This window comes from Triticum aestivum, chromosome 4D (genome assembly GCF_018294505.1).
Source record: "Triticum aestivum cultivar Chinese Spring chromosome 4D, IWGSC CS RefSeq v2.1, whole genome shotgun sequence".
In the NCBI taxonomy this organism is placed as follows: Eukaryota; Viridiplantae; Streptophyta; class Magnoliopsida; order Poales; family Poaceae; genus Triticum; species Triticum aestivum.
The window spans coordinates 244,869,248-244,895,193 of record NC_057805.1 but is presented as its reverse complement, the minus strand read 5'-3'; the positions used below and the strand labels follow the sequence as shown (position 1 = coordinate 244,895,193).

Genomic DNA, 25,946 nt, shown 5'->3' with positions numbered 1-25,946 from the left:
GAGTTGGTTAAGGACTATGACCTCGGAATAAATTATCACCCGGGCTAAAGCTAATGTGGTGGCTGACGCCCTCAGCCGCAAACAGCCAACCTCAATGCCCTTCCTTGCCTCCAGAGCTCTATGAAGAAATCATGCAGCTAAATCTGGTAATCACCGACGCCCGTCTTACCAATATATTGGAAGTTGCTCCTACTCTCGAAGAAGAAATCCGCAGAGCTCAAGCGGATGATAAGGTGTTACGGATATATGTTCAGAAGCTGCACCAAGGGCAAGCACCGGATTTCACTATGGATCAGCAAGGTTCGCTAAGGTTCCGAGGAAGACTTTGCGTACCCAACCAAGACAGTCTGAAGAAGAAAATATTGGCGGAAGCACATGAAGCACCATACTCAATTCATCCCGGTGGTACCAAGATGTATGAGGATCTTCGTCAGATATTTTTGTGGGATGGAATGAACAAAGACATCGCGTATTTTGTGGCCTACTGCGATATCTGCAATAAGGTAAAGGCGGAACACCAAAAACCCGCCGGACTCCTCCAGCCTCTGTCGGTATCCCAATGGAAATGGGACGATATTTGCATGGATTTCATCACCGGATTACCAAGGTCTCATTGAGGAAACGACGCGATATGGGTCATAGTGGACACTCTAACCAAGGTGGCACACTTCCTACCCATCCAGGCCACATACCGTGCAAATCAACTTGCACAGCTGTATGTATCAAGAATCGTCAATCTGCATGGAGTGCCCAAGACTATCACCTCCGACAGGGGATCTCTATTCGCATCCGCATTTCGGTCCCGACTTCATCAAGCCTTGGGGACCACTCTGAAGTACAGCATGGCTTACCATCCTCAGACAGATGGACAGACTGAGTGAGTAAATCAAATACTCGAAGATATGCTCCGAGCATGTACATTGGCCCAAGGAACCAAGTGGGAAGACTGTCTGCCCTACACCGAGTTTTCCTACAACAACAGTTTCCAGACCAGCTTAAAGATGTCACCCTATGAAGCCCTGTATGGCCGGAAATGCCGCACCCCATTAAATTGGTCTCAAACCGGAGATATCCGTATTTTCGGGACTAATTTAATGCTCGAAGCAGAAAAGCAAGTCAAGGAAATCCAAGACAGACTGCAACTAGCCAAATCCCGACAGAAGAGCTACTATGATGCCAAACATCGTCAGATCAGCTTCGAACCCCGAGAACACGTATATCTCCGAGTCACCCCTATGAAAGGAGTCAAGAGGTTTCAGACCCGAGGAAAATTGGCACCCAGATATATCGGTCCATTCCCCGTCATGGCCAGAGTCGGAACAGTTGCCTACCAGTTGGAATTGCCGCCAGAATTGTCAGAAGTACACAACGTGTTTCACATCTCACAGTTAAGAAGATGCATCTCGCCACCGGAGAAAAGGACTGATATGTCAGAGATAGAATTGGCTAAGGATTTGACTTATGAGGAAAAGCCAATCAGAATATTGGATCAGACAGAAAGGGTCACTCGCAGCAAAGAGATAAGATTTTACAAGGTTCAGTGGGAGCATCACACCGAAGAAGAAGCAACCTGGGAAAGAGAGGAATTTTTAAGGACTGCATACCCAGAATGGTTTTCCCAAGCAACCGAATCTCGAGGACGAGATTCATCCTAAGTGGGGGAGGTTTGTGACAGCCTGGATTTTGCCTTCTCTCTTTTTACCGGACTTGCCTTCTCTCTCTTTCCGGACTTGGTTTTCATCGTGGTTTTTGCCCTGATTTGATTTGGATTTTTGGATCAATTCAAATGGACTTGTCACTTGGGCATATCCTTAGCTTTCACCCAAGTGACCTATCTACCTTATTCCTCCCACAAATTCCCAAAATAATAAAATGAATATTTTTCCTAAAAGGAAAATATTCATTTTTCTCTCTTAAGCTCATTTCAGAACTTTGTGCTCCAAAGCAACCTCAATTTTTCTTGCTCAGAAAAATCTGAGATAATTCCTAAATATTCTTAGGACCATGGCACATCTTCCCATGCAAAAATATTGCATCACTTTTTGTAATATTTTTGCTGTAGAAAATCTTTTCACTTCTGGAGAAATGCACTTTGTACAGCAAGTGCATTTTTCCTTGAGCTTTAGGCCTTGAGATTTCTTGAGCTTGAAGACCTTCCTAAGAAACCCTAAACCCCAGGAGATTAGCCCTAATGGCCTTCTAGAAGGTGCCCAAACTTGGCGACCAAGTTTCTGACCAGAAACTTGCCAGCTTGGTAGAGTCGCGTCTGGTCGGCCTGGGTATGATCCATCACCTCTCCTAGACGTAGCACTGCACGGTCGAGCTCGTAGACAAGGTTTGGCCGCTCCTGGCCGTCATTTTGGCCATGACAGCTTGGTGACCACGCGAGGACACGGCGCCTGGCAGCGTCTCGACGCGCTCTGGCCAGCGCTTTGCGTCTGTTTCGCGCGTGTGCATGCGAGCGCTCGCCTCCGACTGCCGCAACATGCCACAACCCTCGACCCATCACCCATGACCCCTCCTTGGCGCTCGCCAACGCCGGAACCGCAGCAGCAAGCCCGGTCAAGTCGCGGCCAAAACGGCACAGTGCGCGCGTGTGCTTGTCCCCATCTCAAACCGCCTCCTATGCTCATCTGCGAGCGTGGGCAAGCGCCGGCGTTGACGCTGCACCCTGTCCCCTCGCGTTGGTGCCTCTCGTCGATGTTCGCCGCGTGTCTAGAGCGCTCCGGCGGCGACACATCCCCCCTCTGCTCCGGCTATATAAAGCCACCCCGCCTCCCTTGCTAGCCACGCACCACTCCACACCACCTCCACGAACACGTAGATGAGCAGAAGCCCGGTCGGGCAGGCCTCTGGCCGTCGCCCCGACCCGAGGAGTCCGGCGATCCCCGCAGGCCAGCTGCCGCTCTCCAGGGCCTCTCGAGCTCAAGCAGCTGCTGGGGCAGGGCCTTGGTGGTCTGCTGGAGCTGCCTGGACCCCGCCAAGCCCTCGGAGCTGCCTCTAGCCACCGTCTTCCACCTCTCCGGTGAACCCCATCCGCCACCGAAGCTTGCGAGCTCGACTGCGACTAGCTCTGTCCACCTTTCGCCAAGCCACGGGTACGGGCAGGTGCGCCGCGAGCCCCGCAATCGATCTATCCCTCTAGCCTAGCCCCAAACCCCCTCGTCGCCGGCATGAGCTCCGGTGAAGCACCGCCTCCCTCTGATCTCGATCCCCTTCCCTCTCTCCTGACTAGTGGGGCCCAGTGTCAGCCTCACCACTCGCGCCTGAAGCGATATGAGTGGAGGCGAACTCCCACTTTACGCCTTCGACGTCACCCCCCCCCCCCCCACCCAGGATTTTCTATTTATTCAAATATAATTGAGAAATTTGACTAAACTTTGACCAGCCACCATTTCTAAACCATAAGTCCAAATGAATTGATTCTTTTTGCATTGTCTTTGTTACAGAAAGCTCTAGCAGCACACCAAAAGGTGGATTTTTCCTTGCTGTCTAGAATTTCTGGTGATTTTCAGAATGTGTTTTGACATTTATTTTTGTGCTTTTAAAATATTTTTAGAAGGAGGATCTTGCCTTGAAGCTAACCAGGAGGAGTGTGACCCTCCTCTGCACTAAGGCAAGCCACAGCATCATTTGGATGGTGTTATTTCAATATCTATGATTTTCTACTTGAATATGAGTCTTTATTTGCATTTAAAATTGATAAATTAATATGGTTAATTGCTAGTTGTTTTATGATGCTTGATATGCTTGTTTTAGCTTCTGGTTGAGTTCATAGAATTGTTTGGCTAAGTAGAGTAAGATTTTGCACTAGATATTTTGTTATGGAAAGTTATGGTAGCTATTTTTGCTAGTAATAGTTTTCAACTAAATGATGAACTAATACAAATGTTGTTTGTAGATAAAAATGAGTTATAACCAGAGAAGTTTCTGATCTTAGTATTGCAAGATAGTTATGTTGCTTGTTTTGATCCATGCTTAAGAGTTGCTTGCTCTGTGTGATGAGTAGTTGCATGATTTCCGGTATGATACCATGATTAGTAATAAAAAGTTTTTTTGAAAGGTATTACTTGATTAAGTTCAACCTGAATATGATGTTGATCACATCATGGTGCCACTGAATCGGGTTTTTAATTCAGTGCGACCACATTTACCTAATGGGAAGGTCTTGATTCGGTCCTTTGTCGTGGCTCTCACCGGTGCCTCCTGCGAGGGAAGGTTATGGGTGTGCATACCCTGGCCCGGTAGGCCTGACATAACCTTGTGTGCTCGTTTTGTTTTTATGGTACCTTGTCCCCGTTTGGGACCGTTTTGCCACAACGGTGGCCGTTGGTGTCTTTGGTAGACATGGGGCCACCCAAGACCTAGCCCTGAGAGGGAGATGGTCGGAGTGGCCGGGGAGAGTGCATGGCAAAGGGAGGGTTTCGTCGGAATACTTTGGTCCACCCAAATGGGAGTACGAGGCCAGGTATTCCGTAGTGTGGGTAAGTGCGCTACCCTGCAAAGTGTATTTAATCTATCGATAGCCGCGCCCTCGGTTATGGGCAAGACTCGGGAGTAAGTCACACCATGGATCAACTTTTATAATTAATCTTGCAAACTAGTAATTGTTGTGATGCATTGTTTCATGGTGAACCTTGAACACTCGAGGTGTTCATGAGTGATTGGTTTCAGATGTGACCCCGATGTGGTCACCGTTTGGTTACGAGGTAACCGTCTGGTAAGCGAGTCCGTGTGACTCGGTGCGCTGTTTGGTTGCTTTGCATAGCTTTGCATAGCTTTGCATTTGTAGTAATTTCTTGCATTAATTTAACTTGATTAATTATCATGATATTGTCTGTCATCGTGCTTATGTTTGTTGTGAGCTTGCAAGTACATTCAATGTACTGACCTGTCGTGTCATGCCAGCTTTCAGGCAAGTTGATTCGCATCGGAGCGCATCTCGTGTCTAGGCCGTGTCCACGTCGGTGTCCCTGTGCCATGGAGTTCCGCTACGTCATTCTTCCGCTGCCGTGTAGTTTCGTCTGATCGAGGCCCCAGCCATGTTCATTAAATAATGTACATAGTGTCCAGCAGCACCGTGTGTGCCGCTTGGCCTCGAATCTCGATGTAATATCAGACCTTTGTACCACGCTAGTATCAATAAAGCTGTTATTTCTGTACCATGTTGTTGTGTATTGCCAGAAGACTCAATCTCTGGGCTGGCAATGCAGGGTAAACCAGTTGCTCTGAGCCGGAGTGCCAAACCAGAGCCCTAGATTGGTTCCACCAAGGTTCCGCCTCGTGGCGGCGAAGTCTCATCCCGAAAGCTTGCTTATGATTTTTTTTCTCAGACGAAAGACTTCATATAGTAGAAGATGGACACTGGAGGGCCACCAGGGGGCCCACGAGGCAGGGGGCGCGCCAAGGGGGGTAGGGAGCGCCCCCACCCTCGTGGCCAGGGTGTGGGCCCCCTCTGGTATTTTCTTCGCTCAGTATTTTTTATTATTTCCAAAAATAACTTCCGTGGAGTTTCAGGACTTGTGGAGTTGTGCAGAATAGGTCTCTAATATTTGCTCCTTTTCCAGCCCAGAATTCCAGCTGCCGGCATTCTCCCTCTTCATGTAAACCTTGTAAAATAAGAGAGAAAAGGCATGAGTATTGTGACATAATGTGTAATAACAGCCCATAATGCAATAAATATCGATATAAAAGCATGATGCAAAATGGACGTATCAACTCCCCCAAGCTTAGACCTTGCTTTTCCTCAAGCGGAAGCCGATATCGAAAAATATGTCCACATGTTTAGAGATAGAGGTGTCGATAAAGTAAAATACGGACATGAGGGCATCATGATCATTCTTAAAACAGCAACATATATATATATATATATATATATATATATTGTCATATGATTTCTTATGCTAAAGTAACAATCTATTCACAATGTAAAGTATGAATCAGAAACTTCATTGAAAACTAACAAACTATAATCTCAGTCATTGAAGCAATTGCAATTTATCATAACATCAGAAAGAGTCAATATAAGAGATTTTCGGCAAGTCCACATACTCAACTATCATTTAGTCTTTCACAATTTCTAACACTCACGCAATACTTATGGGTATGAAGTTTTAATCGGACACAGAGAAAGATAGGGGCTTATAGTTTTGCCTCCCAACCTTTTCCCTCAAGGGTAACGTCAACAATAATGCTTTATGAAACCCACATCCAATTGGATATATATATATATATATATATATATATATATATATATATATATATATATATATATATATATATATATCAGGATCTTTCCAACACATAGTGCTTGTCAAAGGATAAAGTATAAAAAAAGGAAAGGTGAAGATCAACATGACTCTTGTATAAGGTAAAAGACAAAAATAAAAGATAGGCCCTTCGCACAGGGAAGTAGAGGTTGTCATGTGCTTTTATGGTTGGATGCAAAAAATCTTAATGCAAAAGAACATCACTTTATATTGCCACTTGTGATAGGGACCTTTATTATGCAGTCTGTCGCTTTTATTTCTTCCATATCACAAGATCGTATAAAGCTTATTTTCTCCACACTAATAGATCATACATATTTAGAGAGCAATTTTTATTACTTGCAACAATGACAACTTACTTGAAGGATCTTACTCAATCCATAGGTAGATATGGTGGACTCTCATAGCAAAACTGGGTTTAAGGATATTTGGAAGCACAAGTAGTATCTCTACTTGGTGCGAAGAATTTGGCTAGCATGAGGGGGAAAGGCAAGCTCAAGATGTTGGATGATCCATGACAATATAATTTATTTCGGATATGAGAAAACATAACCCATTACGTTGTCTTCCTTGTCCAACATCAACTTTTTAGCATGTCATATTTTAATGAGTGCTCACAATCATAAAAGATGTGCAAGATAGTATATTTATATGTGAGAACCTATCTTTCTTTATTATTTCATATTAATTGCAACGATGACCAAAACTATGTTTGTCAACTCTCAACAACTTTTATTCATCATACTCTTTATACACTACTAGGAAAAGGCCTGTTACTGGCGCACCTGTTTTGGCCATTAATGGCGCACTATAGGTGCGCCACTATCATCACGCCATTAGTATACCAGACAATAGTGGCGCATCACGCCACTAATAACATAAATAAATAAATACCATAATAAACATAAATAAATAAACGTATTCCATATGTCGAAATACAATCGAGAAATGAAGACTACAATTTAAATACAATCGATCTTAGCTAGCTATCTTTTCACAATCTTCTTGCCCTTCTTTTTCGCAAATGGAGTTCTTCTCTTGAACGGACGTCCTTTAGGTAGGGTGGTCCTGCTTCTTCTTGTGGTGTATGGTACTTCATCGTCGTCGTTATGTTCCATCTTCGGGTCACCGTACTTGTCGAAGTCTTGCTCATTGGCGACTCCATCCATTCCGACGATCTTCCTTTTGCCTCTCCTCACGACAACACGACTGGGCTTTGAGGGGTCGGTAATGAAGAAGCATTGGTCCACTAGGGAAGCCGGTACCCATGGCTCATTTTTCGCGGTGACGTTTGCGCTCGCGGTCTTGGATTTGGCTTCAGGTATAACCATGGTGGTGAAATACCGGTCTTCTTTTAGGACGCTCTTGGCCCATCTGACACGGAACATCGGGACCTTCTCTCCAGCGTAGCTCAGCTCCCAGATCTCTTCGATCCTTCCGTAGTATCTGTCCTTGTCGTTACCGGTGTAGGATTCCATCGTTACCCCGGAGTTCTGATAACCATCGCTCTTCATGTCCTTGTCCTCGGTGTAGAATGTGTAGCCGTTGATATCGTACGCCTCATAGGTCATCAGGTTGTGCTGGGCGCCCTGTGACAAGGCGAATATGAGTTTTTCTTCCGCGGAAGAATCCTCATGTAAAGGGTATAACAGAAGCTTCTCCTTGAACCAATGCGTGAAACATGAGTTGTGCTCTTTGATTATATCTCCGTCCGTCCTCTGTTGGCGACGGTCATTGTACGTCTTCTCAATAAAGGTTTTGTGCTCTACCACCCAAGGATCGACCACGTCTATGTGTTGTAGTGCAACTAGGTTTGCTTTTTCAAAGTTGGCGAGTCGACCCTCGAAGTCGACATGCATTTCGCGGCGACCATCGCGGTGACCCCATCCAGTGAGCCTGCCGAGGTGCCTGTTGACGAGCAGACCAACGGGGTTCTCGATGCCTAGATAATTCGTGCAGTAGGAGATGCACTCTTCGGTCAGAAAGCCCCTGGCTATGCTTCCCTCTGGACGTGACATGTTGAGAATGTATCCTTTGATGACACCATTCATCCTTTCGAACGGCATCATGCTGTGCAGGAACGTCTGCCCGAGTTGGATGATATCCTCCATGATATGGACCAGCAGATGCACCATAACGTCGAAGAATGCGGGCGGGAAGTACATCTCAAGCTCGCATAGTATCACCACGATCTCTTCCTGTAGCCTTCTGAGTTGCCTCACGCCAACCGTCTTTCGAGAGATGACGTCGAAAAAGTTGCATAGGCCAAATAGCGTTTCACGGACGTGCGCGTCCATGATCCCACGGATTGCAACTGGAAGTATCTGCGTCATCAGCACGTGACAGTCGTGAGACTTCATCCCGCTGAACTTCTGCTTCGCTGAGTCTAGGTATCTGCTTATCTTCCCCGCGTAACCGTAAGGAAGTTTTACTCTTACGAGGCAAGTGAAAAACTGCTCGTTCTCCTCCTGACTTAGAGTGAAGCACGCGGGAGGGTAGTCATTTCCGATCTTCTTGGCCTTTTTGCCTTTGCGACGACTTTCCGTGTCCTTCGCCTCATCATCATCATCATTAGCGTGAAGCTCCTCCCTGATGCCCATTGATTTCAAGTCTGCCCTTGCTTTCGGCCCATCTTTGGTCCTCTCTGGCATGTTGAGCAGGGTACCAAGCAGACTCTCGCACACGTTCTTTGTGATATGCATGATATCAAGGCTCTGAGGCACACGGAGGATCTTCCAGTACGGCAAGTCCCAGAAAACAGACCTCGTTTTCCATACCTTCAGCAGCGGCTCTGGCGCCTTTCGCTTCTTTCCCGGCTCTGGCGCCTTTTGCTTCTTTCCCGGCAGTGGGCAATCTTTCCAATTTTTCAATAGCTCGTCTATTTCCTCACCGCTCCTCGTACGCGGGCGTCTTCGGGGTTTGGTTTCACCATCAAACAGATCCTTCGTTTTCTCCATGAGTCATCGTTGCGAAGTCACCTTCGATGTCCCATGAACACGGTTTTCGAAGACCCGGGATCTCTATCTAGCTGGCGATACGTTGTGTCATCCATGCACCTGAAGCATCTAGAAAATCCATGGACCACCTGCCCCGCGACATATCCATAACCCAGATAGTCGTGCACCGTCGTGAGCAGTGCGGCTCTCATAGGGAAATATTCTTTCTCTGCGGCGTCCCACGTATTGGCTGGCGTTTTCCATAGCGTGTCTAGCTCCTCTTTCAGCAGACCCAGATACAGATTGATGTCGTTCCCTGGTTGTTTTGGCCCTTCAATTAGCATACTCATGTGAATGTACTTCCTCTTCATGCACAACCAGGGGGAAGGTTGTACATCCACACAAACACAGGCCAGGTGCTATGTGTGCTTCTCTGGCTGCCAAACGGATTGACTCCATCGGTGCTCGCGCCCAGCATGATGTTCCTTGGATCGTCCCCAAATTCTGGGTGTTCGAAGTTCAACGCTTGCCACTGGCTCGCATCCTTAGGGTGACTCAGCATCTTGTCTTTTTTATTTATCTCCGGATCATTTCCGTCATCTTCTCGCTTCTTCTCCTCCCTATCCGCTTGCCAACGCAGGAGCTTTGCTAGCTTAGGGTCCGCGAAATGCCGCTGCAGACGAGGAGTGATCGGAAAGTACCACACCACTTTTCGAGGAGCTTTCTTCCTCTTCTTGTATCGAGTGACGCCACACACCGGACATATGGTAGACTCCGCGTGCTCGTCCCGATAAATGATGCAATTGTTCATGCACACATGGTATTTCACGTGCGGTAAATCCAGAGGACACACGATTTTCTTCGCCTCCTTGAAACTGATCGGGCACTTGTTCCCCTTGGGAAGACGTTTGTGCCAGAATGACATGTTCTCGTCGAAGCATGCGTCGGTCATTTTGTGTTTTACCTTCATCTCCATAGCCATGAGCGTTACTTTCAGGCGGGTATCCTCGGGCCTGCATCCTTCATACAATGGAGTAACCGCGTCTATCTCCAGTTGATCCAGCTTGTCTTTCTCTCGGGCGGAAGCTCTTGCGTTATTTGTCTGCTTAAGAAGCAGCTCTTGAATATGAGGGTCCTGCACCCAGCCCATCGATGGTCCATCGTCGTCTGCTCCGGCATCTTCATCTTCATGATCATGCCCTTCGTCTTGACCTTCCTCATCATCATGTCTGGCATCTTCTACATGATGACTGTGTACTGCATCTACTTCGTGATCATGTCCTGGAGATTCTTCGTCTTCTCGCCCGCCCTCGCCGCGGTTGTCTTGCTGCCCTTCCTCATTTCTTGCCCGGCCCCCATGGACGACTTCATAGTCATCTTCATCACCTTGCCACCGATAGCCATCCATGAAACCACGCAAGAGCAGGTGGTCCCGCACCTGTACGGAATCCGGGTCCATAAGGCTCTTCAGCTTGCATCTTCGACACGGACATCTTATCTCCGTCTCGTTCTTTTGAAGCATCTCGGCCTTCGCGGAGCTCAAAAACCTATTCACGACGCCTTCAGTCATGGTGCGGACCATGGTCGCCTGCGGGGTAGAGCAAAACGATATTTTAGAACCAAAAAAAATTTGGCATGACTTTGCCTAAAAATAGGACCAAAAAGAATGCATAGTGCCAAATTCTCGCCGAAACGGAAATGAATCAACATTCCGGCAAAATATTGGCAACTATCGCATTTCAAATACTGGTACCTGCAAACATAAACACATGCAACACCACAAACATATGTAGATCTAGGCCATAAAAAGTGTGTGTACGTTGTTGGAGGGAGAAAAAAGTAGATCTAGAACATAAAGAAAGCTTTCCCCTTACTTACCTATCAAAAAAAGGAAATTTAACCACTTAATTTGGGTGAATCTATGGTGCAAATGAGGTGAGGAGGAGTAGGCAGCCGAGACCAATTAAGCTTGGTAGAGGTGGAGAGAATGAAGTGGGGAAAGTGAGTGTGGTAGGTGGCTGTCCAAAATATCTAGCTGCTCCCAGGTTACCAATGGCGCCCCACCTAAGAATGCGCCATTAGTAACCAGGATTACTAATGGCGCACCTGGTAGTGGTGCTCCATTACTAGTTTTGAAAAAATAAACATGTTAGTAGTGGCGCACCAGTGGACAGTGCGCCATTACTAGTTAGAACTAGTAATGGCGCACTATCCCCTGGTGTGCCACTGCTAACAATTTTGTTTTTTATCTTTTTTTTCAAAACTAGTAATGGCGCACCACACACCAGGTGCGCCATTAGTAATGAGGACATTAATGGCGCACCTATATCTGGTGCGCCACTCCTATATAGCAGTGGCGCACCACATACATGGTGCGCCATTAATGTCCATATTAGCTATAGCCGTTTTCGTAGTAGTGATATGTGAAGTCATTACTCTCCATAAGATCAATATGATCTTTTTATTTCTTTTTATTCTTTCTTTTATTCCCTCAAGATCATAGCAAGATAGCAAAGCCCTTCACTCAAAACTAATCTTTATTATATATAGCTCATGGACTCGATTACATAGATAAGGATCATAAAGCAAAACTCAAAACTAGATCATACTAAAACTTTATTCTACTAGATCAAGATATTACCAAAAGGATCGAACTAAGAAAAACGGTAAAGATAGAAGTGTGATGGTGATACGATACCGGGGCACCTCCTCCAAGCTTGGCAGTTGCCATGGGGAGTGCCCATACGCATGTATTTATGTCTCTCTCTTCGGAGGTGGTGATGATGGAGTTGTTGATGATGTAGGCTTGTCGTCCATCTTCCAAGGCATAGGCTCGCCATCATAGAAGGATGATCGAGTCTCCGGGATCCTCAAATCTGCAGCCAAACTCATCCTCTTGAATCTATATTCATACTCACAGTTTTGGTTTTGCAGGTCATAGATCTGGGCTTGGAGGTGCTCGATTTTCTCGTGAAGCTTGAAGATGGTCTCCCCAATGTTCTTGGCATCCAGCTTGTGGTTGTTTGTGAACTCCGCGATCATCATGTGGTTGGCGTTGAGTCCGCGTTCCACCATCCCCTGGCACTTGAAACCTTGTTGCTCCATTGCTTCGAGTCTTGTCTCCACGCTTCCGGTCCTCCTTGGTCCCTCAACATTGCTGATGTGCAGCACCCCCTCACGCATCTCAATGGTTTGAGGGTGATGCAGCACCTCCACAAGGTAGGGGTTGATGACCTTCTCAAAAAACTTGTCCTTGGGGGCGTTTGAAGACGTCACGGTGATCTAGATCTGTCAGAAAAACTGCACGAAACAAAAGCGGGAGATATTTGCTTGATACGGTGGTCAAAACCTTCGGAATATTATATAATGAATTTTTATCGAACAAAAGAAGTATCGTGCAAGAAAACGGAGTCCGGAGGGCTCATGAGGTGCCCACGAGGCAGGGGGCGCGCCCAAGGGGGTAGGGCGCGCCCTCCACCCTCGTGGACGCCTCGTGTCCTTCCCGGACTACTTATTATTTTACTATTTTCTTAAATATTCCAAAACGTAGAAAAATTGCTATTAGAACTGTTTTGGAGTTGGTTTACTTACCGTACCTCATACCTATACCTTTTCGGAGTCTGAAACGTTCTCGAAAGTGTCCCTTATGTATTCCTCCGGGGTTACAGTGTCAATAACATTAGTTTCAACATTTATGGGATTGCCTGAGATATAATGTTTGATTCTTTGACCGTTCACCACCTTTGGATTTGTGCCTTCGAAGTTGTTGATTTTTATGGCACCGGAACGATAGACCTCCTCGATAGTGTAAGGACCTTCCCATTTAGAGAGAAGTTTTCCTGCAAAAAATCTTAAACAAGAGTTGTATAACAAAACATAATCACCTACATTAAACTCACTCTTTTGTATCCTTTTGTCATGCCATCTTTTAACTTTTTCTTTAAACAGTTTGGCATTCTCATAGGCCTGGGTTCTCCACTCATCAAGTGAGCTAATGTCAAATAGTCTCTTCTCACCGGCAAGTTTGAAATCATAATTGAGCTCTTTAATGGCCCAATATGCCTTATGTTCTAGTTCGAGAGGTAAGTGACATGCTTTTCCATAAACCATTTGATACGGAGACATACCCATAGGATTTTTATATGCAGTTCTATAGGCCCATAATGCATCATCAAGTTTCTTGGACCAATTCTTTCTAGATCTATTAACAGTCTTTTGCAAAATTAATTTAATCTCTCTATTACTCAGTTCTACTTGACCACTAGACTGTGGGTGGTATGGAGATGAAATTCTATGATTAACATCATACTTAGCAAGCATTTTACGAAAAGCACCATGAATAAAATGTGAACCACCATCAGTCATTAAGTATCTAGGGACTCCAAACCTCGGAAAAATAACTTCTTTAAGCATCTTAATAGAGGTGTTATGATCAGCACTACTAGTTGGAATAGCTTCTACCCACTTAGTAATGTAATCAACAGCAACTAAAATATGGGTGTACCCATTAGAGGAAGGAAAAGGCCCCATATAATCAAAACCCCAAACATCAAATGGTTCAATAACAAGTGAATAGTTCATAGGCATTTCTTGTCGTCTAATAATATTACCAATTCACATTCATCACAAGACAAGACAAACTTACGGGCATCTTTAAAGAGAGTAGGCCAATAAAAACCGGATTGCAATACCTTATGTGCAGTTCTATCTCCAGCATGGTGTCCTCCATAAGCCTCCGAGTGACACTTGCGTAGGATCTGTTCCTGTTCATGCTCAGGTACACAACGTCTAATAACACCATCTACTCCTTCTTTATAAAGATGTGGGTCATCCTAGAAGTAATGTCTTAAATCGTAGAAAAACTTTTTCTTTTGCTGGTATGTGAAACTAGGTGGTATAAATTTAGCAACAATGTAATTAGCATAATCAGCATACCATGGAGCAGTGTGAGAAGCATTTATGACAGCTAATTGTTCATCAGGGAAGCTATCATCAATAGGTAGTGGGTCATCAAGAACATTCTCTAACCTAGACAAGTTGTCTGCAACGGGGTTCTCAGCTCCCTTTCTATCAATAATATGCAAATCAAATTCTTGTACCAAGAGAACCCATCTAATAAGTCTAGGTTTAGCATCTTTCGTTTCCATAAGATATTTAATAGCAGCGTGATCAGTGTGAACAGTTACTTTAGAATCAACAATATAAGGTCTGAACTTATCACAAGCAAACACAACTGCTAAAAATTCTTTTTCAGTAGTAGCATAATTTCTCTGGGCACTGTCTAGAGTTTTACTAGCATATTGGATAACATTTAATTTCTTATCAACTCTTTGTCCTAGAACAACACCTACAGCATAATCACTAGCAACACACATAATTTCAAAGGGTAAATTCCAATCAGGTGGCTGAACAATAGGTGCAGAAATCAAGGCTTTCTTAAGTATTTCAAATGCTTCTACACAATCATCATCAAAGACAAAAGGAACATCTTTTTGTAAGAGATTAGTGAGAGGCCTAGAAATTTTAGAGAAGTCTTTAATGAACCTCCTATAAAAACCTACATGACCAAGGAAACTTCTTATACCTTTGATGTCCTTGGGACACGGCATCTTTTCAATAGCATCTACTTTAGCTTTATCAACTTCAATACCTCTTTCAGAAATCTTATGCCCCAAGACAATACCTTCATTAACCATAAAGTGGCACTTCTCACAATTCTAGACAAGATTAGTTTCTTCACATCTCTGCAAGACTCGATCAAGGTTGCTTAAGCAATCATCAAAAGAAGTTCCCTACACGGAGAAATCATCCATGAAACCTCAACAATCTTTTCACAAAAGTCAGAGAATATAGCAGTCATACATCTTTGAAAGGTAGCAGGTGCATTACATAAACCAAAAGGCATACGTCTATAAGCAAAGGTACCGAAAGGGCAGGTAAAAGTGGTCTTATCCCGATCCTCTTTAGACACAGGTATTTGAGAGAAACCGGAATAACCATCTAGAAAGCAAAAATGTGTATGTTTGGATAATCTTTCTAGCATTTGATCAATAAAAAGTAAAGGGTAATGATCTTTTCTAGTAGCTTTATTTAATTTGCGGAAATCAATTACCATGCTATAACCTGTAACAATTCTTTGTGGGATCAATTCATCTTTATCATTAGGAACAATAGTAATACATCCCTTCTTAGGGACACAATGGACAGGACTTACCCACTGACTATCAGCAACATGATAAATTATACCGGCCTCCAGAAGCTTTAGTATTTCTTTTCTTACCACTTCTTTCATCTTAGGATTTAACCGTCGTTGGTGATCAACAACTGGTTTAGCGTCCTTCTCCAATTTTATTTTGTGCTGGCATAGAGTGGGACTAATGCCCTTAAGATCATCAAGAGTATATCCAATAGCAGCACGGTGCTTCTTCAGAGTTTTCAATAATTTCTCTTCTTCCTGCTCTGAAAGGTTAGCACTAATACTAACAGGATATATCTTCTTTTCATCAATATAAGCATATTTAAGAGTATCTGGTAATGGTTTAAGCTCAAACACGGGATCACCCTTGGGTGGAGGAGGATCCCCTAGAATTTCAACAGGCAAGTTGTGTTTCAAAATAGGTCCTTGTTTAAAGAATATTTCATCTATTTCCCTTCTTTCATTCATAAACATATCACTTTCATGGTCTATTAAATATTGTTCTAAAGGATCATTAGGGGGCACGGCAATAAAAGCAAGACCAATAATTTCATCTTTACTAGGCAATTCTTTATCATGGGGTTGTCTATGAAATTTATCAAAATTAAAATCATGAGACATATCCCCTAAACCTACAGTAACAATATCCTTTTCGCAATCTATCCTAGCACTAACAGTATTCAAGAAGGGTCTACCAAATATAATGGGGGAAAAAGTCATCTTGTGGGGAACCAAGAACAAGAAAATCAGTAGGATATTTAACTTTCCCACACAAGACTTCAACATCTCTAACAATCCCAACTGTTGAAATAGTATCCTATTGGCAAGCTTAATTGTAACATCAATACCTTCTATCTCAGCAGGTGCAATATCATGCATAATTTCTTCGTATAAGGAATGAGGTATTGCACTTTCACTAGCACTCATATCACATAAGCCATGATAACAATGATCTCCTATTTTAACAGAAATAACAGGCATGGCTACAACAAGTCTATGTTTACCTTTGGTATCGGGTCTAGCAATTCTAGCAGCTTCATTACAGAAGTAAATAACATGCCCATCAATATTATCGACCAAGAGATCTTTAACCATAGCAATACTAGGTTCAACTTTAATTTGCTCAGGGGGTGTAGGTGTTCTAGCATTACTCTTACGAACCACAGTTGAAGCTTTAGCATGATCCTTTATTCTAACAGGGAAAGGTGGTCAATATAAGCGGTAGGAACAATAGGATCAACATGATAAGTGATAGTCTTTTCTTCAACTTTAATAAGTTCAACTACTTTTACTTCAATGGGAGGATGATATTTAAACCACTTCTCCTTAGGGAGATCAACATGAGTAGCAAATGATTCACAGAAAGAAGCTACTATCTCAGAGTCAAGTCCATATTTAGTGCTAAGTTCACGAAAAACATCGGTATCCATAAAAGATTTAACACAATCAAACTTAAGTGTTATACCTGACTCCTTACCTTCGTCGTGTTCCCAATCTCCAGAGTTGTGTTTAATTCTTTCCAATAAATCCCATCTGAATTCAATAGTCTTCATCATAAAAGAACCAGTACAAGAAGTATCGAGCATGGAGCGATTGTTGAGAGAAAGCCGAGCATAAAATTTTTGAATAATAATTTCTCTTGAGAGCTCATGATTGGGGCATGAATATAACATTGACTTAAGCCTACCCCAAGCTTGAGCGATACTTTCTCCTTCGCGAGGCCAAAAATCATATATATAATTACGATCACGATGAACCAGATGCATAGGATAAAACTTCTGATGAAATTCCAATTTCAATCGGTTGTAGTTCCATGATGCAACATCATCACATAGCCTAAACCATGTCAATGCCTTTCCCTTCAGAGATAAAGGGAAGAACTTTTTCTTGATAACATCCTCGGGCATACCTGCAAGCTTAAATAATCCACAAACTTCATCCACATAGATTAGGTGCATATCGGGATGTAATGTTCCATCTCCTGTAAAAGGATTAGCTAGCAGTTTCTCTATCATACCCGAAGGAATTTCAAAGTAAACATTTTCAGTAGGTTCAGTAGGTTGAGGAGCAACTCTTTGCTCTACTGGTCGGGGTGAAGATACCCCGAACAAGCCCCTCAAAGGATTATTTTCCATAGTAACAAGTGGCAGTAAATTTCAGCACACTATATAAATTTTTCCTTACCAAAGGCGCTTCACTCCCCGGGAACGGCGCCAGAAAAGAGTATTGATGACCCACAAGTATAGGGGATATATCGTAGTCCTTTCGATAAGTAAGAGTGTCAAACCCAACGAGGAGCAGAAGGAAATGACAAGCGGTTTTCAGTAAGCTATTCTCTGCAAGCATTGAAATTATCGGTAACAAATAGTTTTATGATAAGGTAATTCATAACGGGTAACAAGTACCAAAAGTAAACAAGGTGCAGCAAGGTGGCCCAATTCTTTTTGTTGCAAAGGACAAGCCTGGACAAACTCTTATATAAAGGAAAATGCTCCCGAGGACACATGGGAATTATCGTCAAGCTAGTTTTCATCATGCTCATATGATTCACGTTCTTTACTTTGATAATTTGATATGTGGGTGGACCGGTGCTTGGGTACTGCCCTTCCTTGGACAAGCATCCCACTTATGATTAACCCCTCTCGCAAGCATCCGCAACTACGAAAGAAGAATTAAGGTAAACCTAACCATAGCATGAAACATGTGGATCCAAATCAGCCCCTTACGAAGCAATGCATAAACTAGGGTTTAAGCTTCTGTCACTTTAGCAACCCATCATCTACTTATTACTTCCCAATGCCTTCCCCTAGGCCCAAATAATGGTGAAGTGTCATGTAGTCGACGTTCACATAACACCACTAGAGGAAAGACAACGTACATCTCATCAAAATATCGAAGAATACCAAATTCACATGACTACTTATAACAAGACCTCTCCCATGTCCTCAGGAACAAATGTAACTACTCACAAATCATATTCATGTTCATAATCAAAGGGGTATTAATATGCATAAAGGATCTGAACATATGATCTTCCACCGAATAAACCAACTAGCATCAACTACAAGGAGTAATCAACACTACTAGCAACCCACAGGTACCAATCTGAGGTTTTGAGACAAAGATCGGATACAAGAGATGAACTAGGGTTTGAGAGGAGATGGTGCTGGTAAAGATGTTGATGGAGTTTGATCCCCTCCCGATGAGAGGATTGATGGTGGTGACGATTTCCCCCTCCTGGAGGAATGTTCCCCTGGCAGAACAACTCCGCTGGAGCCCTAGATTGGTTCTGCCCAGGTTCCACCTCGAGACGGCGGCGCTTCGTCCCGAAAGCTTCCTTCTGATATTTTTTCAGGGCGAAAGACACCTTATACTAGAAGATGGGCATCGGGGGGCTTCCAGGTGGCCCACGAGGCAGGGGGCGCGCCCAGGGGGGTAGGGCACGCCCTCCACCCTCGTGGACAGGAAGTGGCGCCCCCTCTGGTGCTTTCTTCGCCCAATATTTTTAATATATTCCAAAACTGACTTTCGTGGAGTTTCAGGACTTTTGGAGTTGTGCAGAATAAGTCTATAATATTTGCTCCTTTTCCAGCCCAGAATTCCAGCTGCCGGCATTCTCCCTCTTCATGTAAACCTTGTAAAATAAGAGAGAAAAGGCATAAGTATTGTGACATAATGTGTAATAACATCCCATAATGCAATAAATATTGATATAAAAGCATGATGCAAAATGGAAGTATCAAGACTCAGGGAGGGTCTACAAGGCTCGATAGCTCAACCCAAGAAGAAGAAGAGGAAGAGATCGCCGAAGAAAGGCTCTGCTGCCGCCAAAGCTGCTTCTAGCAGCCAGCCGCCTCCGATGACCAGGGTTGCGGATAGTGTATCGGTTAGAGGTGCGTCATTGCTCCATGTTGCAGGCAAGCCGATCCTACCGGCGAAAGCGCTAGAAGGCATAATAGGGGATCTGAGGAGACTGCATGACAATGTGTTCTCGATAGTGAACAACATTATCGCCTCAGATGATCTAGGATACCCGCTTTACGCGGTCCATGTGCCCATGGACATGTTGTACGTCCATGGATGCCCCGCGGACATGTTCTTCCAGCGATTTGATTACATCTTCAAGATGTTTCATATGAGGCGGCTAGATTTTACCTTTGTTCGCCTTTATGCGCTGCACATGAACTACATCATCAGGAAGGAGAAAATCCCTGGAATTTCGGTCGCAGACCCGTACTACATGCATGAGGGCTTCTTGGCAGAGAACCCAAAGAATCATGAATATGTGAGGAACTACATCGTAGACTTTATGGTCGCCAATAAGGACAAGGAAACAATTCTCCTACCTTATCAGTCCATGTAAGTCATTCGCGTATAGCCAATATAACACATACATCCTTCCGTATGGAGACTAATTTGAGGTGTACTTATTTTGTGCAGCGAGGGGCGCTCCGTCCTCATCATTCCTTTCCCGCAAGTCTCCTACGCCATATATTTCGACACGTCCAAGAACATACAGAAGAAAGATTACACACATATAAAGAGTGTTCTGGATAGTGTTATCCAGAGCTTCTGCTTGATGGGGGGCCACATGAAGGTCAGAAAACGAAAGAACGGCGCACTGTGTTTCAACCATAAGACTGACTTCTAGTGCGTCCAACAACCGGCAAGCAAATATACGGATGGATTCTACGTCATCCATCACATGCTGGAGTTCAGACGGGATCAACAAAGACTTCGCATGACATCTTCATCCGATGGCCATATCCGCAAATGGGCTGAAAGCGTAGGAGCCATACTGGATGATCATCTCCGAACTGACTTCTATCGCATCCAGCAAGGAATTGCACAGATCATCAAGAAAGAAATCCTCGACAAGAACGGGTTGTTCCATGGCAGCCCAATATCGCTGGCTGAGGTCCAAACTCACCTAGCCCTACAACGTCTGGACAGTACGCCTTTCACAAAGCTAGGGTGCATCCTCCCGGATTTGGAAGGATGGAACATTGAATAAATGACTTTCAGTACGATGCAACTTTGTGTGACGAAACATTGAATTTGTGTACGATGAAACTTTGTGTGATATAAACGGTGTCGCGCTCTACCTAATTAGTTTGGGTACCATGAACTTCGTTAGTTATGTTTACTATATGTTGATTCCTTCTATTTGCTAACTCTTTCTATTCGTGTTGCTTGAGTATATTATGTTGCATATTATTGTTGCTAATATTTTGCTTCTATTTTCTAACTCTTTCTCTAAGTGTTACTCAAGTATATTATGTTGCATATTATCGTTGAATTCGCGTGATGACGATGTTTCTCTACCAGGTACATAGATCATCGATGGCGAAGAAGTGGAATGCCGTGTACATAGGTCATGTTTCGGGAGTGTACGACGAGTGGTCAGAGTGTCAGGTCCAAGTGTACATCTTCCCGGGCGGAAGCCAGAAAGGGTTATATAGCAGAATGGAAGCCGAAGCTAGTTCCTTGAGGTTCACGCTAGCGCAAGAGAAGATTCAGAACCGGCGCCTCAAGAAGTACTACGTAATCCCGCTCTTCCTCATCGCCACCGCTCTTCTCTCGTATGTCATAGTTTAGGTAGATGATGAAACATGTGTGTGCGATGACCATGTAGAAGACATGTGATAACTTGTATCGCTATTTCGAGATGATGATGAGATCGACATCATTTGTGTTGGATAATGATGATATGATGAGACTATGTTGACCACTCCGATGATGATGATGATGATGATGATGCTGAGACATTCTCTTTTCATATAGTTTCAATGTATGTCTATGTTGTACTTGTATAAAACCTATAAAGATACAAATACAACAGAATAAAAAAAGGAGAAAATCTTAGCAGCAGCGTTGGTTTACCAGTAGTGTGGGTCATAGAACCGCGCTACAGAATATTAGCAGTAGGATGGTTGGAAGCGCGCTACTGGTAGATGTAGATAGCAGTCCCGCTGAGTGAGAACCGCGCTACTGCTAAAAATTAGCTGTAGTGTCGTAGTAGCGGCGGCCCCCACGCTACTGCTAACCAATAAACCCACGCCATTACTAGGGTTTTCCCTAGTAGTGACTCCTGCTCATCCGAAGACTTGACAAGTGTCGTTAGCAGATTATTAGTATATTGGGGGTTTGATAGTTGGGTGATAGTCTCATCCCAAGCCACCAAATTCCCACCACGGGTCCCACTGCTGGTAAATAAAAGAACTTTCCAAACTTATTGCCAAGATATTGTTGCACAACCGCCGCTGATACATCATGTAACTTAGTTTTTTGAAGGCATACAATGCCGGAGCATTAAGCCTTCACACGGTCAGCTTTAGTGACATTCCTCCTAGTGTAGATAGTAGTAGCCAGCAATGTCGTCGATGTTGCATATTTGAAAAATATCGCTCAATGACATTTGAGGTCGCAAAATATATACGGGTGACGTATTTTTGCCACTAATATACTCCCTCGTTTCAAAATCAGTGTCTCAACTTTTTACTAACTTTAGTACAGAGCATAAGGTTAAGACATTTATTTTGGAACGGAGGGAGTAGTTGCTAATTATGTTGATTGTTATTGATTGTGACTATGAACTGCTGGATCAAATATCGCTTAAATTAAAAATAAAAATTTGAAGCAAATGAGAGGAAAACAAATGACGATCCATATTACTTTCTTCATTAAGTCTTTTGAGAGATTTTAGTATAAACTATATACGGATGAATATAGATATATTTTAAAGCATAGATCTATTTATTTTGCTTCATACGTAGTCTATATTAAGTCTTTTTAGAGATTTTAGTATAAACTATATGCGGATGAATAGATATATTTCAAAGCATAGATTCATTTATTTTGCTTCATACGTAGTCTATATCGGAATCTTGTAGGAGTATTTAGAAACGGAACTTGTCGCTTAAGCGGGTGCGAGTAGTATGAAGCTACTGTTTGGCGATTACATGTCTGTACGTAGTTCCGACATCCTTCTACGGCCTACAGTCGCTGCAAGCTTGTGATACGGCACGTGGCGGAGACAGACCAGGAGAGCACACCTCGGCTCGTAGGGCAGCGAACGTACGGGCGCGCGAGCTCGGCGTCCAGGCCGAGCAAAACTTCCGGGTGGGAGGAGAGAGAGAACTTTGAAAAGATCCGAGATTGCAGGGGGTAGGGGGCTCCTCTGGATGGGGGCACCACGTGCGGCATTGTGGAGGAGGAGGCGGAGGGGACTCGGCGGAGGCGACGGTGCCAGGTCGGCGGCGGGAGACGGGGAGGAAGAGGACGAGGAGGCGCGCCACGACGGTGAGGGTGGAGGACGCCGGCGAGGGCAGGGGCCTGCCGCCGCCGTCGCCGGCGACGGGGCCGCACGCCGGCGGCAGGTCGCGCGCGGCGCGGCGGCAGGGCGAGACCATCGCCAAGGGTCACAAGAACTATGAGCTTATGCTCAACCTCCAGCTCGGCATCAGGTACCCCTACCTGCCCTCGTACATTGATCTTCATGGTTCTTGATACAAAGAAAACTGCGGTTGTCTAAGAATCAGATGTTTATGAAAGTCTTCTTTTTTCGAGAACAATCACGGTTATATGAAAGATGAATGGCAAATAGATTGATTTCCCCCTCCTTCTGCCGTGAACAATCAATTTCCAAAAATTGATTGCATATGTAGAAAGCACCTTCTGCTGTGAACAATCAATTTCCAGAATTGTTTGCATATGTTAGAAAGCATGAGATTTCAGACAATGCTCCAACAAATGTACTCCCTCCGTTCGGAATTACTTGTCTTAGATTTGTCTAGATACGGATGTATCTAGACTCATTTTAGTGCTAGATACACCCGTATCTAGACAAATCGAAGACAAGTAATTCGGAACGGAGGGAGTACTATATTCGTGTTTCTTTTCTTTCAAAACTAGACAGGCGTTTTGCCCATTTACTAAGAATGAAAAGACAATGTGCAAAAACACAGCTCCACACCTAGAGCACCCACCAACATGAAAGTGCGGCCAATGCTTATCCTTGTACTTGGTCAAACGAGAATTAATGGCGGCTAATTGCAATTTGATGGCTTAGACAGAAGATTCGTAATGATCTGCCGTTCCATTCAAATGGCGCGAGTGGTTGCACCATGTAGCCAACTAGGCATCCGACCGGAAACAAAGCTGGAAAATTTATGGAGATGCTAATCGCCTCGGAGCTTCTAGCTGTACTTCATCTCGGGCTGGATAGCGGAAATTGCCTTTGGAGGCCGAGCTCCAACGGTTTTGAAAAAATCAAAATTCGTCAAATTTCATATTTTCTACGTTTCAAAAATTCTGAAAAAAATACAGATATACATGGAGGCATAACACACATGTCTGTAAATTCAGGGCAAAATACGTTGAAATGAGGGCTGTGCAAAAAAGACAAATCTGGGGCTTTTTCACACATGATACTAATCATCCTCCCAGGCCTTGAATTTGTCTTTTTTGTATATAGGTCACATTTCAACGTATTTCATCCTGAAATTTTACATACATACACATACATCCTTGTTTACTTGCACAGATTTTTTCAGATTTTTTTGAAACCAAAAAGTTTGAATTTTGAAATTTTCAAAAAAAAAGGCCTCCCTGGAGGCCGAGAGCCAAACGTCCATTCTCCCAGCCCACACATGGAAAATCATGTTATACGACATTTCATTTTCATCTAAGGATAGTGGATCACAACGAGGCACAACCCTTTGTGGTTTTTCATTGACGATATAGCAGAATGCCATGTCTTTCTAACATATTTTTTTCATGTGCTTATTATCTTATTCGTGGAACAGACACGCAGTAGGAAAGCAAGGACCTATTACGCTTGATCTGAAGTCATCAGCTTTTGACCCAAAGGAGAAAGTATGGACAAGGTTCCCTCCAGAAGGCTCAAAATACACCCCTCCACACAGTTCTTGCGATTTTAGATGGAAAGATTACTGCCCGCAAGTATTCCGGTTGGTCATCACTCCAGTTTCTAATTAACGTTTATCTATGCTTAGTTACAATTCACATGCAATTTGTCATGAAATGAATTGCAGGACATTGCGCAGGTTGTTCAAGGTTGATGCAGCAGATTATATGTTATCCCTTTGTGGCGACCAGGCTCTCCGGGAGCTATCATCCCCTGGTAAGAGTGGAAGCTTCTTTTATCTCACGAGCAATGATCAGTACATGATAAAGACGATGAAGAAAGCTGAAGTAAAGGTTTGTGCTTGGTTGTTGTCTCTGTCTAAATGTTTTCTAACTTCCTAGACAACCAACAGTTTTATACAGAATGTACGGAACACTTCTTTGTTGTGCAGATATTTCTGAAGATGCTTCGAGCTTACTACAATCATGTCCGGTCATTCGAAAACACTCTAGTCACCAAGTTTTTTGGTCTGCATTGTGTTAAGTTAGCCGGAGCTAACCAAAAGAAGGTCAGGACTTAAAAGATATTTGGTTTCATGCTACATCTACTTGATAAGCTTGTCATGTATGCCTGATCATCTGTTTGCTGTTACTATTACCCAGGTTCGTTTTGTCATAATGGGAAATCTGTTCTGTTCTGATCACTTTATTCATAGGAGATTTGATTTGAAAGGCTCATCCCTTGGACGTACGACTGACAAGCCACAGACAGAAATAGACGAGTACACTATTTTAAAAGACCTTGATCTTAACTTTATATTTCGATTGCAAAAACACTGGTACCAAGAGTTCCAGAGGTGAGTGAGAGTGAGGCTACTACCAGTGAGAGGTCATCACATTTTACATTTTTACTCCCCAGCTAATCCAGAAGTTAAATCTGTTGAAGCAGACAAGTCGACAAGGATTGCGATTTTCTCGAGCAGGAAAACATTATGGATTACAGTCTTTTGGTGGGTGTACATTTTAGAGACAAAAGAGTTATAATGACTGAAGGTTGGTTTGAAGAATAAAACATTTTAACAACTTTTGACATTGTTGTCGTATACCTTACAAACTTCATTGTTTGAAGGTTCCTTTGACAGTGATAGCAGCAGAGGATCATCACCCCACCTATCACCTCACCTATCTAGAGGAGATACTGATCCAAACAGGTCAAATAAGGCACTTGATTAAAGCCCATCATTGTTGCTCTTATTCACAATACTTGTAATGCATGCACGTGCTAATATAATCATATCCTACTTATCATATTGAGATAGTTTTGCCTCCATGGTGTTCACGTTGATCTGAGTTTATTGTTCAACTAACTCTGTGCGTTGGGAGAAGAGGCAAGATAAGCAAGGTAGTAAAAGCAGGAAGGAGGTAGCAGGTTGTAGGACAATCCAGGATGCAGCAACATCTGTAGGCCATAGCCTTTGGTTCACTTGAGCGTTATTTTAATCTATAACAAATCCCCAATTTGTCTGGTTGGTATGTCCCCACAATCCCCATGAGGTTTAGAAGTCGCACAGAGGCCATATTTTGTTGCAACCTATCATTTGTCCATTCCCTTCATATATAAATACTGCTGGAGATATATGGTGCTTATCAACAACTAATATCTTTTCCTAAAAAAAG

The 25,946-nt window shown here is 43.6% G+C and overlaps 1 protein-coding gene across 1 annotated transcript in view; it reads left to right on the top strand.

The window, feature by feature from the left end:
- The first annotated feature begins 22,442 nt into the window (after positions 1-22,442).
- Positions 22,443-25,946, top strand: part of LOC123097392 (phosphatidylinositol 4-phosphate 5-kinase 4) — a 4,721-nt gene continuing 1,217 nt past the window's right edge. Inside the window, exons 1-7 of the mRNA XM_044519102.1 lie at positions 22,443-22,867; positions 24,209-24,373; positions 24,458-24,623; positions 24,722-24,838; positions 24,933-25,126; positions 25,219-25,322; positions 25,399-25,480. Of these exons, the coding sequence (XP_044375037.1) occupies positions 22,842-22,867; positions 24,209-24,373; positions 24,458-24,623; positions 24,722-24,838; positions 24,933-25,126; positions 25,219-25,322; positions 25,399-25,480 (854 nt within the window). The 5' untranslated portion in view covers positions 22,443-22,841. The remainder of the gene's footprint in view (positions 22,868-24,208; positions 24,374-24,457; positions 24,624-24,721; positions 24,839-24,932; positions 25,127-25,218; positions 25,323-25,398; positions 25,481-25,946) is intronic.